General features: G+C 39.9%; 1 protein-coding gene across 5 annotated transcripts in view; it reads right to left on the reverse strand.

Annotated features, from left to right (window-relative positions):
* The window catches only part of diaph2 (diaphanous-related formin 2), a 372,939-nt gene extending 361,663 nt beyond the window's left edge, over window positions 1-11,276 (reverse strand). For all 5 annotated transcript variants that reach the window (XM_030103500.1, XM_030103494.1, XM_030103505.1 and 2 more), the window contains exons 1-2: window positions 11,249-11,276; window positions 10,257-10,614 (exon numbers count right to left, since the gene is read on the reverse strand). In XM_030103500.1, the coding sequence (XP_029959360.1) occupies window positions 10,257-10,340 (84 nt within the window). In that variant the 5' untranslated portion in view covers window positions 10,341-10,614; window positions 11,249-11,276. The remainder of the gene's footprint in view (window positions 1-10,256; window positions 10,615-11,248) is intronic.
* Window positions 11,277-13,996: the final 2,720 nt, after the last annotated feature.

Below are 13,996 nucleotides of genomic sequence, written 5' to 3' on the forward strand. Positions count from 1 at the left end.
CCCATTATCTTGGCAACATCGCAACATTGCAATTTACCATCTAACAATTAAGCTCGCATGTCCTCTGGGCTTCTCCGGCTTATTAAAGTAAACTTTTTCATCATAATAAATGTTTATTACCAAGCACATATTTCTCTAAATAACCTAATCAAATTAGCTCTGGGTCCCTCCTTAATCAAATATGATTATGACTCCATGCAGATCCTTAAAAATGAAAACGCAAAGCAATATCCCCCAACTTGAGAATCAGTTTGAAGACACAAAATCTATACCAGTGCACATATTTCACACAATAACTTTTTAAATTAATATTACATGACAATTAACGTTAGTATTACAATAGCTCATGTAGAGACAGATTGTTATTTTTCTCTTAATTTCATTCCAGAACAGCACCAGGTGGCATATTGAATAAATTCTCTCTCCGAGATGGACAAGAAGACTGATTTTGTAACAAATGGACTATTATTGCGGCGCTTTTAAATAGAAACACTTGTTATACACAACCAATTTAACTAGACCATCTGTATGATGTCATTTTAGCTCGCTCACTGGAACAGTCACGATAAAGCCAGTCGCCACGATGGCTCTGTAAAACCAGTTTAGAAGGAAATTAGGTTTTACTTTAATTAGTTCTAATAATAACAAAGGATTACTGGGAGCTAGCCATTGTTGGCAGTGAGGGCTGTAATGTAATGTTCTGCTGACAGTTCTTGGCAACTACATGAAACTACTTTGTGTTCCTGTTTAATTGATTGCTGTGTGCAGCTACAGGCTACTGAGTGCTACGACATTCACACTCGTGCACAAAAAAAAATCCAATGCTGACAGTGTGGTTGTGAGATATTTAGAAAAAAATAATAATAACCTGCAAAATTCTGTGGTTCTATAGTCCAGCAAAAAAGCTGCTGTTTGTTAAATAAATTCTATAACATTTATTCATACAACACAAATAATCAAACGTCCAAAATGTTTTTGGAAAGGAAAAATTAAGTCCACAGTTCCAGCGGAGTAAATCCAAAGCCAGTTCCAGACTGCAATGAAAAGAAATCGCACCATATAAGCACATCACTTAAAACAAACCGCCGTTGATTAGAAATACACAGTGCTTTTCCATACTTATCTTCATTTATTCAAGTGGAGAAATTAAATGGCGTTTGGAAAAAAAGACACGAACTCGGTCCCCTCGGTCGGCGATGACCTAAATTCAAACACTCAGAAACCCGTAAATCAGCTGCAAACTGTGGTTTGCATAATTCAGATTACACACAGATGGCCACAAACACATGTGGGCTCATCAACAAACCACACATCACACACATAATATCCTGTTTGGAATGTCAGTGCAGAGGACTGATGATCCTCAGCATATCAACAGTGAGCGCGAAAACGCCTCCAACTAATTGGTGTGCGGACCTGTCCAGAGTCTCACAAAGGCATATCAAAGATTTGAATTAATAAACCTTTTCCGAAATATACAATATGAATTATGTCGGAGATATCAAAACCCTGGTTTTATATTAAAACGCACACACACACACTCCCACTGCCTAATCAGATTTTGGCATTTTACAGAGAGTCAATATGGAAATTATTACAATTTGCCTTTGTGTAATCTGATAGAATGAGCAGCACTGCTGATATCAAGATCAATTGTTGGGGAGAGGCATTAGACAGAAGCAAAGATCATCCATGTAACTGAATCAGACTCAGTCTAAACAAAGTAATTGATCTAAGTGGATCCTTTTAGCAAGAACGCTCAATGGTGGTGTTTGCAAACTGGAAGAGGTCTCATTCTTCATGGAGGTGTGCATGTCGGATGCACGGTTTTCAAACAGGAGACCAAAAGGAAAAAGAATTGCTGTAAGGTACTGTGCACCACAAATTTCCACCAACTCCTATGGACATGAATCAAAAATTAATTTTCAGTGACCCAAAATGCAAACCTCCAATCCAAAGGCGGCTCGCCGAACGTCTCTCACACCAACGATCCAGATCAGTCCACTTTGAGATTTGACTGTGACAGACACACCTGTTCCCTCCTCCGCAAAGACTAACAATACTGTGATTCACTAGCTGATTAATTAAAATGAAAACAGCCAATAGGTTGAACATAAAAATAAAAAATACTGCTTTATTTTAGCTTTATTTTGATCTAGGTCATTAAACTGGTGGAGTGAATACCTACGAAGCAATCCATCCTCCCTGAAGCACTTTCCAAATCCAACAGAGGTATCAGTGAGTCTTTTCCACCCAAATCGGAATCAAGAGCGTGTTTTATATATATATATATTTTTTTTTAAAAATGAACTCTATATGAGGAGGTAATCATAAAACAACGTGAGTAACAAAACAATGGCACAAATAAAAATCTTGCTCATAAAACATGATCAGATCGAACTCTTTTTTACATGCAAACTGCACTGAAGACAGCTAGACTTTTTTAAATTTGGATTAGCTTGAAAAACATCTCAGAAGATGTAATTAATTTGAAAACAGAGGAATATAAATGATAGTGAACGCACTTTATTTATTTTTTTTTTTTTGTTTGTTTTTTCCACCAGATCTCAGTTGCCTTTAAAAGGGCATGAGTCCGTGGTGCGCTATCATTTCAGGAAAAAGCTGGTCCGGTTTACACTTTCCTAAAACAGCAGCTACTGAAAGGGGGAAGCACACAAAAGCCAGTGCGGCTCGGATTTGAATGGCTTTGTGCTGAATGGCCTGACCATGTGACTGCAGACTGGCACAGCTCTGCCCTGAGGTTATCTCCATCTCGGTTGAAAGCGAATTTCCAGCTCTGTATCCTTGAGGGTTTGCGAGATATGCGGCCATTACAAAAGCCGGACTTTGTTAAGGAGGGAAGGATATTATCTTAATTTGTTCACGACATCGTAAGGTGTCATCTATATTTCACAGACCGCAGAAATAAAGAGAGAGGGAGTCTGTGTCACACTGTAAGCAACTTTATAGTGTGTCTGTTATTATTTTGACTTGGGATTTAAACCCCATCCTAAATCATGCAGCGATCACACCTGCTGAACCAGCTGTTAACTTTAATTGCTGACATGTGCATAGCCGCAAAAACCCATGACCTTGTTTTTTATCTGCAGGCGGATGTTGGCGGCTGATGACACAATACATAACGAGGCAGTGAAACCTCTTTTTTTTTTTTTATTTTAAAAATAATCTGCGGTGCGAACGGCACTTTTGTATCGCAGGAGAGGCTGAGCCTGTGTTCGTTCCCAACAATAGTGCGGCTTCATTTCAGAACGTGATGACTCACAGTTTGCCTGCAATGGGGCGTTTTTGTTTTTTTTTTGTTTTTTTAACTTCTTGACTCGGCGTGCCAGTCGTGCACGGAGCTCTTCTCACATCTTGCATCCTACAAGGCTTGCTACTTTCTGAATTTGTTCTCAAAATCTAAAAAGCCCTCCATGTACACACACATCTGTGGCTTATTTGTGGTATATTAGAAACTTCTGCTTCTGATTATTCTGACCAGCGAGGTGTTGAGACAGCTGTCAAACCACACACAAAAAAAATATGACTAAATACCAATAAAACAGTAAATTCAATCACTACTGCAAACATCTCCTCGCAGCACCACTTCACACGAGGGGAAAGCAAGTCGTTTGAGCCCTTTCATATAATTCAAGTGACAGGAGCTGGGGAAACCCTTCATCGTGGCCTACATCAGACTCTGTGGCAGTTCAGACAAAACACGTCCTGGTGAATCGTCTAACCGCTGCATGCAACTCCGACAAACGTCTGAGTATGATTCATGTGTCGTTACATGAAAAAGACACGGCTGCTCTGATGCTCGGGTTAAGCCTCACGCAGGCATTTTTTAATATGCAACTAAGACAGTCAAACACGCGTCCCATTGTCAAGCCTTAGATCTAATCCATTGATATACACGAATGGGGCTCATCTCAGAGGGCGACGCTGGAGCGCCGAGTCTGCCGTCTGCTTCCACTGTGTGACTAAAGCATTCTTCACCACTTCCTTTCTCCAACTTCCTGAATGCCATTAAAACGCTCACATGTGGTCCGTTTCCTGCTGTTACTCACACACAGACACCCCCAAACAGAAGCGCTGTTAAATTCCATCTAATAAAACATCATCAATTAGAAAGTGCCACGTTGAGGGGGGAAAAAGGAATAGATATGAGTATATTATTAAAAAAAAAAAAAAAACTTGTTGAAACTGACCAAACACGAGGTAGTCGGTGTAGAACATCGTACATTGTGCAACAATATGACAACTTGTACTAACCACATGCTAACATGACCTAAAATGATCCCCGAGGCTTCCCTGAAGCTCACATATCAAAGCGCTGAAAGCTTCAAATGCCACAGCCTCCACCAGCAGCAGCACAGTGAGCCATTAAATAGGATTCACAACGTGACACTGTCAAAACTGTCAAAAGTCTGAAGGTTACCCCACTACCTGTGCACTTGATTCTGACACACACACACACTCAAAAAACGAAAAATAAAAAAGTCACATTCTGAAATCTGGAGTGCAGCCTGAAACACAGCAGATCTGGCTGGCTTTGGTGAATCCAACCCCAAATCATGAAGACATAAAGCTGTAAAAACAGTACCAGGATGAAAATATATCACAATAATAATGGTTTTATAATCATAACACATGTCACTTAATGATGAAAAATCATGTGTCTGTTTAAATTAATTAGAGAAATATTCCAATTTTTCCACAAATAAAAGGCTCCGTGTGAAGCAAAAATAAAAAGTCAACAGTGTGATAACTGTTCTAGAAAACAGCTGAAATTATCTGAAAAGAGCCACACTTCCATGTATACTATAATTTTGGTGCGGCAAAAAATAAAAAATATAAAATAGAACAGAATCATGAGGACTTTTACAATTGCCTTATAAATTCGGATGAACCTGTCTTATTCAACTTTTATGTGGCACACACAAAAAGACTAAAATCACAGATGTGCAACTTAGAGATCAAAAATGCTGTTAAAAATTATCCAAATGATAAAGAAATAATTAAAACCTAAATTCATCACTGGATTTTTATAAAAGTTAATCCACCCGATACTGAGAGTCACAGCTTTCCCTGAAAAATGTATGGTGTGCAAAACTATCAGTTAAATATGTTTTACCAGAAGCACTGGCCTCAAATTTTGACTTAGTTAGAAATAGTGAAACCATACTAATACTTGCAGCGGTTTCATGTGGTTTTTACATTTTTTTATGAGTGCAAGTAAAAACCACTCAGGGTGTAAAAAAAACATTAACAGCAGCAACTATGCCACAGTACAGCGATTTCTATAATTGTTCATTCTATAAACGGCATCAGATTAATATCAGAAAACAAACTGCTGAAGCTATTAAATATGGTAAGTTCCTCAAAAAGTCCCTTCATTTGGCTTCCACGTCGACCTGATAAAGCTGCAGTAAATCGAGATTTTAGAGCCAAACTTCGACACAAACAAGCAGCCCGACTGCCGTCCTTCAGATTAATTTCAACTCTTTCTGCCAGCGTTTCTTTTACACATGTCGGTTTGGGATTGCCTTGACCGCCGTGTCACCTCATCCAGCCTCTCTGCAACATAATTCCCACAGATCTCCCTCAGCTTCATTCCCTATACTCACCACAATAACCACTCAGTTGTCGACAGCGTTAGTCAGCTGCTGCTTCGTTTTCATACGCTTCCCTTCACAATACAATCTCAATTTTGCACTGAACAGTATTTTTTTGTGGGAACTTTCACCATTCGGGTTTTCATTTTCACTGCTAAATATTTTCGTCACCAGTATTTTCTGCCTACCCAGAGGGTTTGTCAGGCACTGAACAGAAAGCTGTTCATGTGACCTGTGTGCCTTGTTCTTATTTACTGTGCTCATATAATCACACACATTTGATTACTCAGACATATACTCGCACTTAATTCTCAATATGTTCCAGGGTCTTCAAAAAAAAGTTGTGCTTATTTACATGCATTCAAATAGTTTCACTTGCAAGAACAAACATTATGTCCATCTTGTTTTTATTATTATTATAATCATATACATTACTTTCCAGAACATACCTAATGGACCATTTCAATTCTGATATTAGCTTAGGAACTGATACCGATAAAGCATTAAAGTATTTGATCACAATGTGCCACAGGCAATGTTTAAAAAGTAGCTGTATGTGCCAAATCACTGCATTAAATACTGTATATTTATATTATTATTATCAAAAACAAGCACTGGAATTATACCGAGGATCCTCCTCTCTGTTGGCTTTTAAATGAAATCACGAACCCTCAAATAAACAATTTACTTTCGAGATGTTAATCACCCGTAACGCTTTTGATACAGATGACGGGAAGCGAAAGAGAAACACTATAACCTGCAATAAGTAAACATCTGTCAGTCAAGATTAACTCAACCTAACTCACCGACAGCTCTATTCTTGTGTTAACAAATGACTTTACACTTCATTATTACGTTTTATCATCTAACAGGACTTTTTTTTTTTTTTTTTACTGTGTTCAATACAAATTAAAGTATAACAATGTTTAATGAAGTGCTACAAAAGCTTTTGTTAAATATGCAATGAACAGAATCCTCTTCTGAGGGAAATTATCTGCTTTATGAATCAATAATTTATTAACTGTTTCTGTGTGTCATAATGCGTTTGTCAGCAAATAAACCCAGAAGATCACAAGACTTGTGGTCATAAATGAAAACATTTTCAGGATAAATAGAGCAGATAAGGGAAATTCAAGGTGTGTTATGTTAAAAAAAACGCTGTTCTACTGTATGTGATGCTGGCCAATCTTATGTAAATACTCTACTCATATTTTCAAGTAAGTGAATTTCCAGCACTGTTAAAAACAAAGAGTTTCACACCAGAATTCACTCAGTTATGAAGTGGAAACTTATTTAAATTATGGATGACATAACAGATACTGAGCCTCTTTACATGACAGCTTGGGAAAATCAGATTACTGAAATAACTGGATCTGCCACATTAACGTGCACTTCAGGTAGAAGATAATTGAAAAACCCTAGTTTACTTGTAAGTACATAAATAGTGAGATGAGACTGAAACTTCCTGTTATTTTCAAAGCATGACTGAACATGGCGACGCCTACAGTTTCAGCGTTCGGTGTGTTGAGCATTTTCCTTTAATTTAACATGAAGCTCAACTCCTCTTCACTGCAGAAGTGGCTATCCATGTAAATGAACTAAGTCATGCACACACTGAGAAATCGGCATATTGGGGATAAGCAGAGATGTGATAATCCGATTTCTCTACTGTTTTCTGGAGAAACATTACGCTGTTTACACGATCACTTGAATAAATCTGACTATCAGAACACCGTCAGATGTTTTTGTGTGTTCATAAACAGGTCTGCTGTCTCTCTGTGTTTGGACTGGCGACTCTGCACTAATGTTCGGTACTACTGTTTGATTTTGCCAAAATATAGATATTTCCACTCACGTATATACTTTAAAGTTTGAAACTAAAACTTATTATGGCACTACTTTACCAGTCCAGCCCACTCACTGTTAAAACAATACAAAAATGTCACACAAACAATGTCTGTTTTGTGCATTCAGAATGTAGGCTGAGAATAAGTCTGTTCCTACACAGACAAACACATGAAGTCTCATTGTTGCTGTATGGATGCAGTGGGCTGGTCCTCGTCTCCTGCGAGAGTGAGATCATATTTTACAGTGGTATGCAGAGGGGTAGCTGTTCAGCTCCTCCAAATTCCTTAAAAAGAAGTCATTCCATCAGCTTGTTCTCTCGGCCATGCTTTCACAACATCAGGATAAGGCTGTTCTGATATAAAATAGCTACAAACAGAGAGAAGTGTGAGGTTATGTTTATGTGGGAACACTGCAGTGTTATTCTGATGTCCTTGGTGTTGCTGAGTATATTACGTTCTGGGCCCAGAGCCCAACCGGTGTTGGTGTGATGTAATCCTGCCCAGTGACTTGTTAAACAATCACACAGCTTTCAGTGTTTCTCCTTTAAATACTGATTCGACTTTGCTTCAACCGAACTGTTCCAGTGTCACTTTGCTTCCCGGCCATAAAAATCAGTGATGCTTTCAACAGCTGTTGGTTGGTGGGCGTGAAAAGCAACCTGATGACCTCGTCTTTGATGCTGATCATGATTGATAAAACCTCACTCTTGAGTCTGGGTCACGAGCAACATGCACTGCATGCCACGTATGTAAGTCTGCAGGCCCATATATGGTCAAAATGCGCAATCCTAACTGGTTACACAATGAGACTATCAAAATTTCTCATGTTAGAATATTTGAAAAACTGCACACGTGTGCATTTAGACAAGCTTACATGTCGACAAACAAACTGGGACCTACACTGAACATTCAGACAGCTGAAAAGTGGAAGAAAAACAAGAGCAGAAAAATCAGAGCTCCACCCAGACGTGAATGATCACTTCCTCCTTTCAAACTCTGAGCTGCGCTGGGATTTCTGCATCACTTCAGCTTCCTTTGACCGTCAGGGCTTTGGCTATAGAGTTGAGCAACACTGAGCATGCCCTCCCACGAGACCAGTTTGAGAAGCCAAAAGAGAGCTTACACAGACGTCTAATCCGTGTGCTCATCTAGGTGTTCTACCGATCAGTTTAAACTTGGAATGCAGGATATTCAGGAGTTGCAGGCTGTTGCTGAGATCATCTCAAACAACACCCTTGAGTGGCTCTGGGAGTGTGTGTCCATTCAGCTCAGCCTGGGATTTCCTGTCTGGCCGTTATTATGGAGAGACCTTCCCTTAACTCCGCTGTGCTGTGAATAAGCAGTGATTACCAGTCGCTCTGTCTCCAACACTGTTGACATTAAAGCAACAACAATCAACGTAAACTACTGAGCTGCTGATGAAACCATTCACACATCAGCAATTTGTAAGTCACTAAAAACACTGTTCAATCTAAACCGCGTTTGTTTTTGGTCCCTGTTTGTTCAGTTACTGTGGCAGCAAGTAATCTTTCGACCAATAATGTCAACAGGGGGAAAAAAAGGGGGGAAGCAACCGAACTCAGCGTCAATCGGTGACATTTGAGAGGCGACGTCATCCAAAAAAGTTCAGCTGCAGCCAAACCTTCCACGCTGACACTCGTGGAAAAGGAGAAATGAAAGAGCCAAACTTTGTGGAAAACTGCTCTCCACCACAACTTTCTACAGCTGTTGGGCCATCCAGTCTGTGATACAGTATGCACTTAACCCACTAAGTGATAGTTTAGATTTTTGAGTTTTATTTGCACACATCAAATGAGATATTTTGAAATTTTATTTAACTAATCTTAACGTAAGTGACAGCATGTGCCCCTTGTTTAGTGTAGGCACACAATTCATAGCGTGGGACTTACAAATCAAATAAAAAATATTGATGCAGACTTTAAACATCCAGACGAATCAATCAAACACACACAAATGCATCTGGTGATCTCATTTCCAGGCAATGAATGGCATCCAGGAACAGCTTAATGACACCAGAGCTCTAATGGTGCAGACTCAGGGTTGCCCCGTTTCAAAATAACCACTCTTCTACCTCGACATAAGTTATTGCACCAAGCCGGCCGATGTAGAAGCTATAAATGGAATAACTGCTGCACGCTGTTTTCAGTTGTTATCTCACAGACTCTCTCCCCTTGCTGAGTCAGGATAACTTTCAACAACAGCAACACACACTCAAACTGTCCATAAAAACCACATGGACGCCACCTCACACAGTCAGCCACCCCCTAACTTCACTTCTTCTCAGGGAACACATGAAAATACACAAGGTAGGCCAACTGTCCCAACAAGAAAGCTCTTCAAAACAGACTTTGAAAGGGTGTATTGACAGGGATAATCACATGATGCTGAGTGCTTAGAAAATTGAAGCACTCAGCAAAACAGTATCTCTTTTGCTCAACTCCAGCAGCTATTAGTCTCTGTGTACTGGGCTACATTAAATAGTAATAACAACACATCAATAAGAGTTTGCTCCCCATCCTACATGGAGCAGAGATGTTTTGTAATGATGACAGGTACAGTAACGTTTTCCCTTCATATCACAGTTAGAATTTTAGTTTATAAAAATCTAAAGGTAGTTAAAAAGTGAGATTGTGGTACTTTCTGTGGCTGTAGAGTAGCATCACTTTCTCAGCCCTGGAGAAGTTGTGACATTTAACCCCTGCTAGTGGGATTACAGGCTGTGACAGTTCATTCACACAGTACTCCCGTGACAGCTTTTGTGGATACATACCAGCTTTTTGTTTTTACCCTCGTCCTCGCTGGACTTCTTTTTAGATGGTTTATTCGGGTCTTCCCCGCCGCTTGCTTGATCCATGTCAGCTTTAGGTTGGTTTCCCCCCCTCCTCCAGAAACAACTCGTCAGAAAAGTTGGTTAATTCCACCAGTAGAGTTCTCACAACGAATCCAGGTTATGTGTTTTCAAAATCCATTCCGATTCACAGATGAAGCATCAATTCAAAGTTGGCCGTCTCCAGATAGTTGCATCCAGCGGTAGAAGAGTCAGCTTGCAGAAGAGGTGTGGTAGGCTCCAGCCCGACGTCCTGGCGTGTCCTCTACCCAGCAGTCACCTCACACACAGTGAAAGCGTTCTGAAAGCACCCAAAAACACAACATTCAATCATTCAATCGGTTTATCTCAGTGTCCCGGTCGACAAACTTGCACAAATGTTTGCCTTCACACGTGTTTCCCAGATCAGCCTGGTTAGTATGCAGAGTGCAAACACAGCCACGGTGGAGAGAGATCGTGAAAATTGTGGAGGGAAATACACATGTAAACAAACGTCAGCTACATGAAGCTGGATGTAAACAAAAGCTTCGTCTACTCACTTCACTGACAAAAGCTCTACAATTGTTACAAACTTAAAGCCGTGTAACTTAGCTGTGACCGAGTAGTTGCCGAAAAAAATGTTATCACGGTACGCTGACGGGTTATGACTTGTACTGACACGGCTGTTACTTAACCCACAATCCAGTCATTAATGACAATTGGTGCATAGTTGTTGTAATGTTGGTAAATCACCGTTGTTCTCTATGCTTTGAATACTTTGCAGTGCTGGACACTCAGCCAAGCTAGCGCCAGGGCGGCTATTTATCCGGTCACCACTGTTTATTTCAGCATACACAATGACACACGGGTGCTTGTAACTCTATGTCACAACATTTAAGTCTAAATATTGAATAAAACGTAAAAGAAGACTAAAAAATAACCCATCCAAAGCTTACCTTTGCAACCAAGCTTGAAGACCAGGCCCACACTGATCCCGCCCACCGACGTTCTGATTGGTCGACACGATTCACGAAGGGTGGAGCTTCAAGTCGCTATTGGCTGACGGCGCTGGCTGTCATTCACGCGGTCACTCAGGCCGGCGTGGCGTCGAAGGGGAGGAGCCTGTTGTGACGGTCAGGGCGTCTGATCTCACAGCGAGCGGATGGGGCTCAGCCGGTTGTAAGAATAGATCTGTGAGCGAGTGGATAGGAAGCAGGGCGGGAGTCCGCAGCTACATGAACACACACAAAGGGTCTGTGAGTGTGTGCATCTGTGTCTGCTTATCACACACACTGATAATCAGCCTTTGTGTGAGAGAGCCAGCTGCTGTCTTTAACCAGCAACACCATAAAGAGGAATTATCTAATTCCTCACATCATGAAAAATTATAAAGAATAGATACAAAAAAAAAAGAAATGTGCAGGTGAAAGAAGCCGCAGAACAAAAATTAAAAAAAATATATATATATACTGTAATGTGGTGATCATTTGGTTCATAATTCACTCATGGACTGGGGTGAGGGGAACATTTATCTTTACAGAGTGTGTGGTTTCTGCACAGAAGGAGTTTGGTGTTACTCCCATTCATTCATGCGTTCTGGTTGTTCAGTGGAGAATTTAGTTTGGAATTCGCTGCTGAACACGCCACCTCCGACTCCCGTTCTTTTACTCTACAGTAATCAAATAAAAACGACATATGAGCACGGATAGTGTAAAATAAAATCATGTAGACACAAAGAATGAACACAAAGAATGAAACAGCGCAGGGGGCTCCACAGTCCCGAAGAGGGGGCAGGGATGGAGAAATTGTGTGCCTGAGGGTGGAAGCTGTTTTTCAGTCCCTTTCATGTTGAAGGGTCCAGAGAGCATGAAGAACAGGTGAAGTCCAGAGTGGGTGTGTTCACAATAAAGAAGAAGAAGAAACACACACACAGCTGCCCTCCTTGGCTGTGTAAACGTCTTTTATAGGAGGTAGAGATGTTTTGATAATGCCTTCTGCCAACCTCGCCACCTGTTGGCCCTTCCTGTTCTCCCAGGAGGTCAGGAGGCCTTATCTGACGGAGTTTCAGTTTCCTTTTTAATCCACTGACTTGAGAAATTTGAATTTGTTGGACTCCTAATGAATAAATGTGGAAAAAGTTCCCAAAGTTTTCAATAGTTTGTACAACTTAGATGTGAGTGAAATCATGGTAATATTAATGCTCCAGGATAGCCTATAAATAGTGGAACGTAATATCAGACTACACGATATACACATAAATCATGTCTGATGTCATTTAGTGGATTGGGACAACTGTAAAACTGTTAATATCTAGAGTATGTTTAACCTCAATCACTTCCAAGAACCTTCAAGTTAGAAGAATTACACCAAGAAATTAGGTATGTGTCCTCATGGACTGTTGGCTGAGAAATTATTTGGATTTGCATTTGTGAATCATTAATGGGTAAAATCAGCAACAACAACAACACAAAAAAGTCCGGAGGCCTACCAATTGAGATTATAGGAGGATCCAAAGTGTTGTCTTCTTTGAAGTAGGACTTGGAGTTGAATATCTGAATTTGACATTCAGATATTATTTTTGAGATCTGAATATAGTCTGCCTTGATGCACCTCTGTTCCCACTACCTGACTTTCACTTTCGTTTGCTTTAATTGCACTACTGCTCTTGTTTACCTTTCTTTTATAGACTCATCCACAGTTATAAATATATTGCAGGAGTCTTTTGCCCAATAGACATCAACACCGAAACCAATGCAGTGACTCTGCATAAGATAAAAAAGAAGAAGAAATACTGTGGCAGTTTATGTGGCTGACAATATCATATTTCATCAATGTATTAGATGTGTGTTCACTTTGTGCCACCTGCTGGAGTATTGTTTCTCAAAGGTTGAAATCAGGATTCTGGATGAGTGTGTGGTGAAAAATAATCAAATATTGCAATCTTAAGTGATAATTTTGCAAGATCAGAATATTTTCTTTCATGAAGAATGTGTCTTGTTTTCTAAACACTTTAATATTCTCTGAATTCTAATTTCACATTGTGAAATATTTTCTCATTGACTGCAGAGAAGTTCTAAAACATCCAGTGTCTCTGTCACCCATCAGAAGCTAATGAGGATCTAACAAATATATAACACATGATAATGATGAAAACCTTCCTCGTCTTGTGACATCAACATTTCCCAATTAAGGCAAACCACAACATCCTTTACAGTCACACATTCACACTTGCTGAATATCCTCCTCTCACACAAATGTCACTTCTCCAGTCAAGAAAAACGAACTGCATCACCCACTATTGCTTTCGTTATTGTCAACTTGGTGTCAATCCAACCGCATGACCACTTTTACCACACACTGGAAAATTTGGTATGACAGCAGCTTCTCCGTCTCGCTCACATGCCATTGTGCGACACATGACCAACATAAACAAAAATCCATCTGTTAATGACACACTTCATCTGTTTCTGGCACCGAGCGCTGATGAAAATATGAAACCAGAAGATGGAGTGTGCACAGAAGCTTTTGAGAAATAGGCAACACTAATAAAGACTAATACTCAGAGTCGCTTTAAAGATAATTAATTTTAAATAATCAAACGGAACAGACATGTTGGACTAAAAAAAGATTTTGACTTAATGGCAAAACTTCATTAAAGTGGATCGCCCAAGTTCACATAAAACCCATAAATATTGATGAAATGA

This window comes from Salarias fasciatus, chromosome 2, assembly GCF_902148845.1.
Source record: "Salarias fasciatus chromosome 2, fSalaFa1.1, whole genome shotgun sequence".
Taxonomy (NCBI): domain Eukaryota; kingdom Metazoa; phylum Chordata; class Actinopteri; order Blenniiformes; family Blenniidae; genus Salarias; species Salarias fasciatus.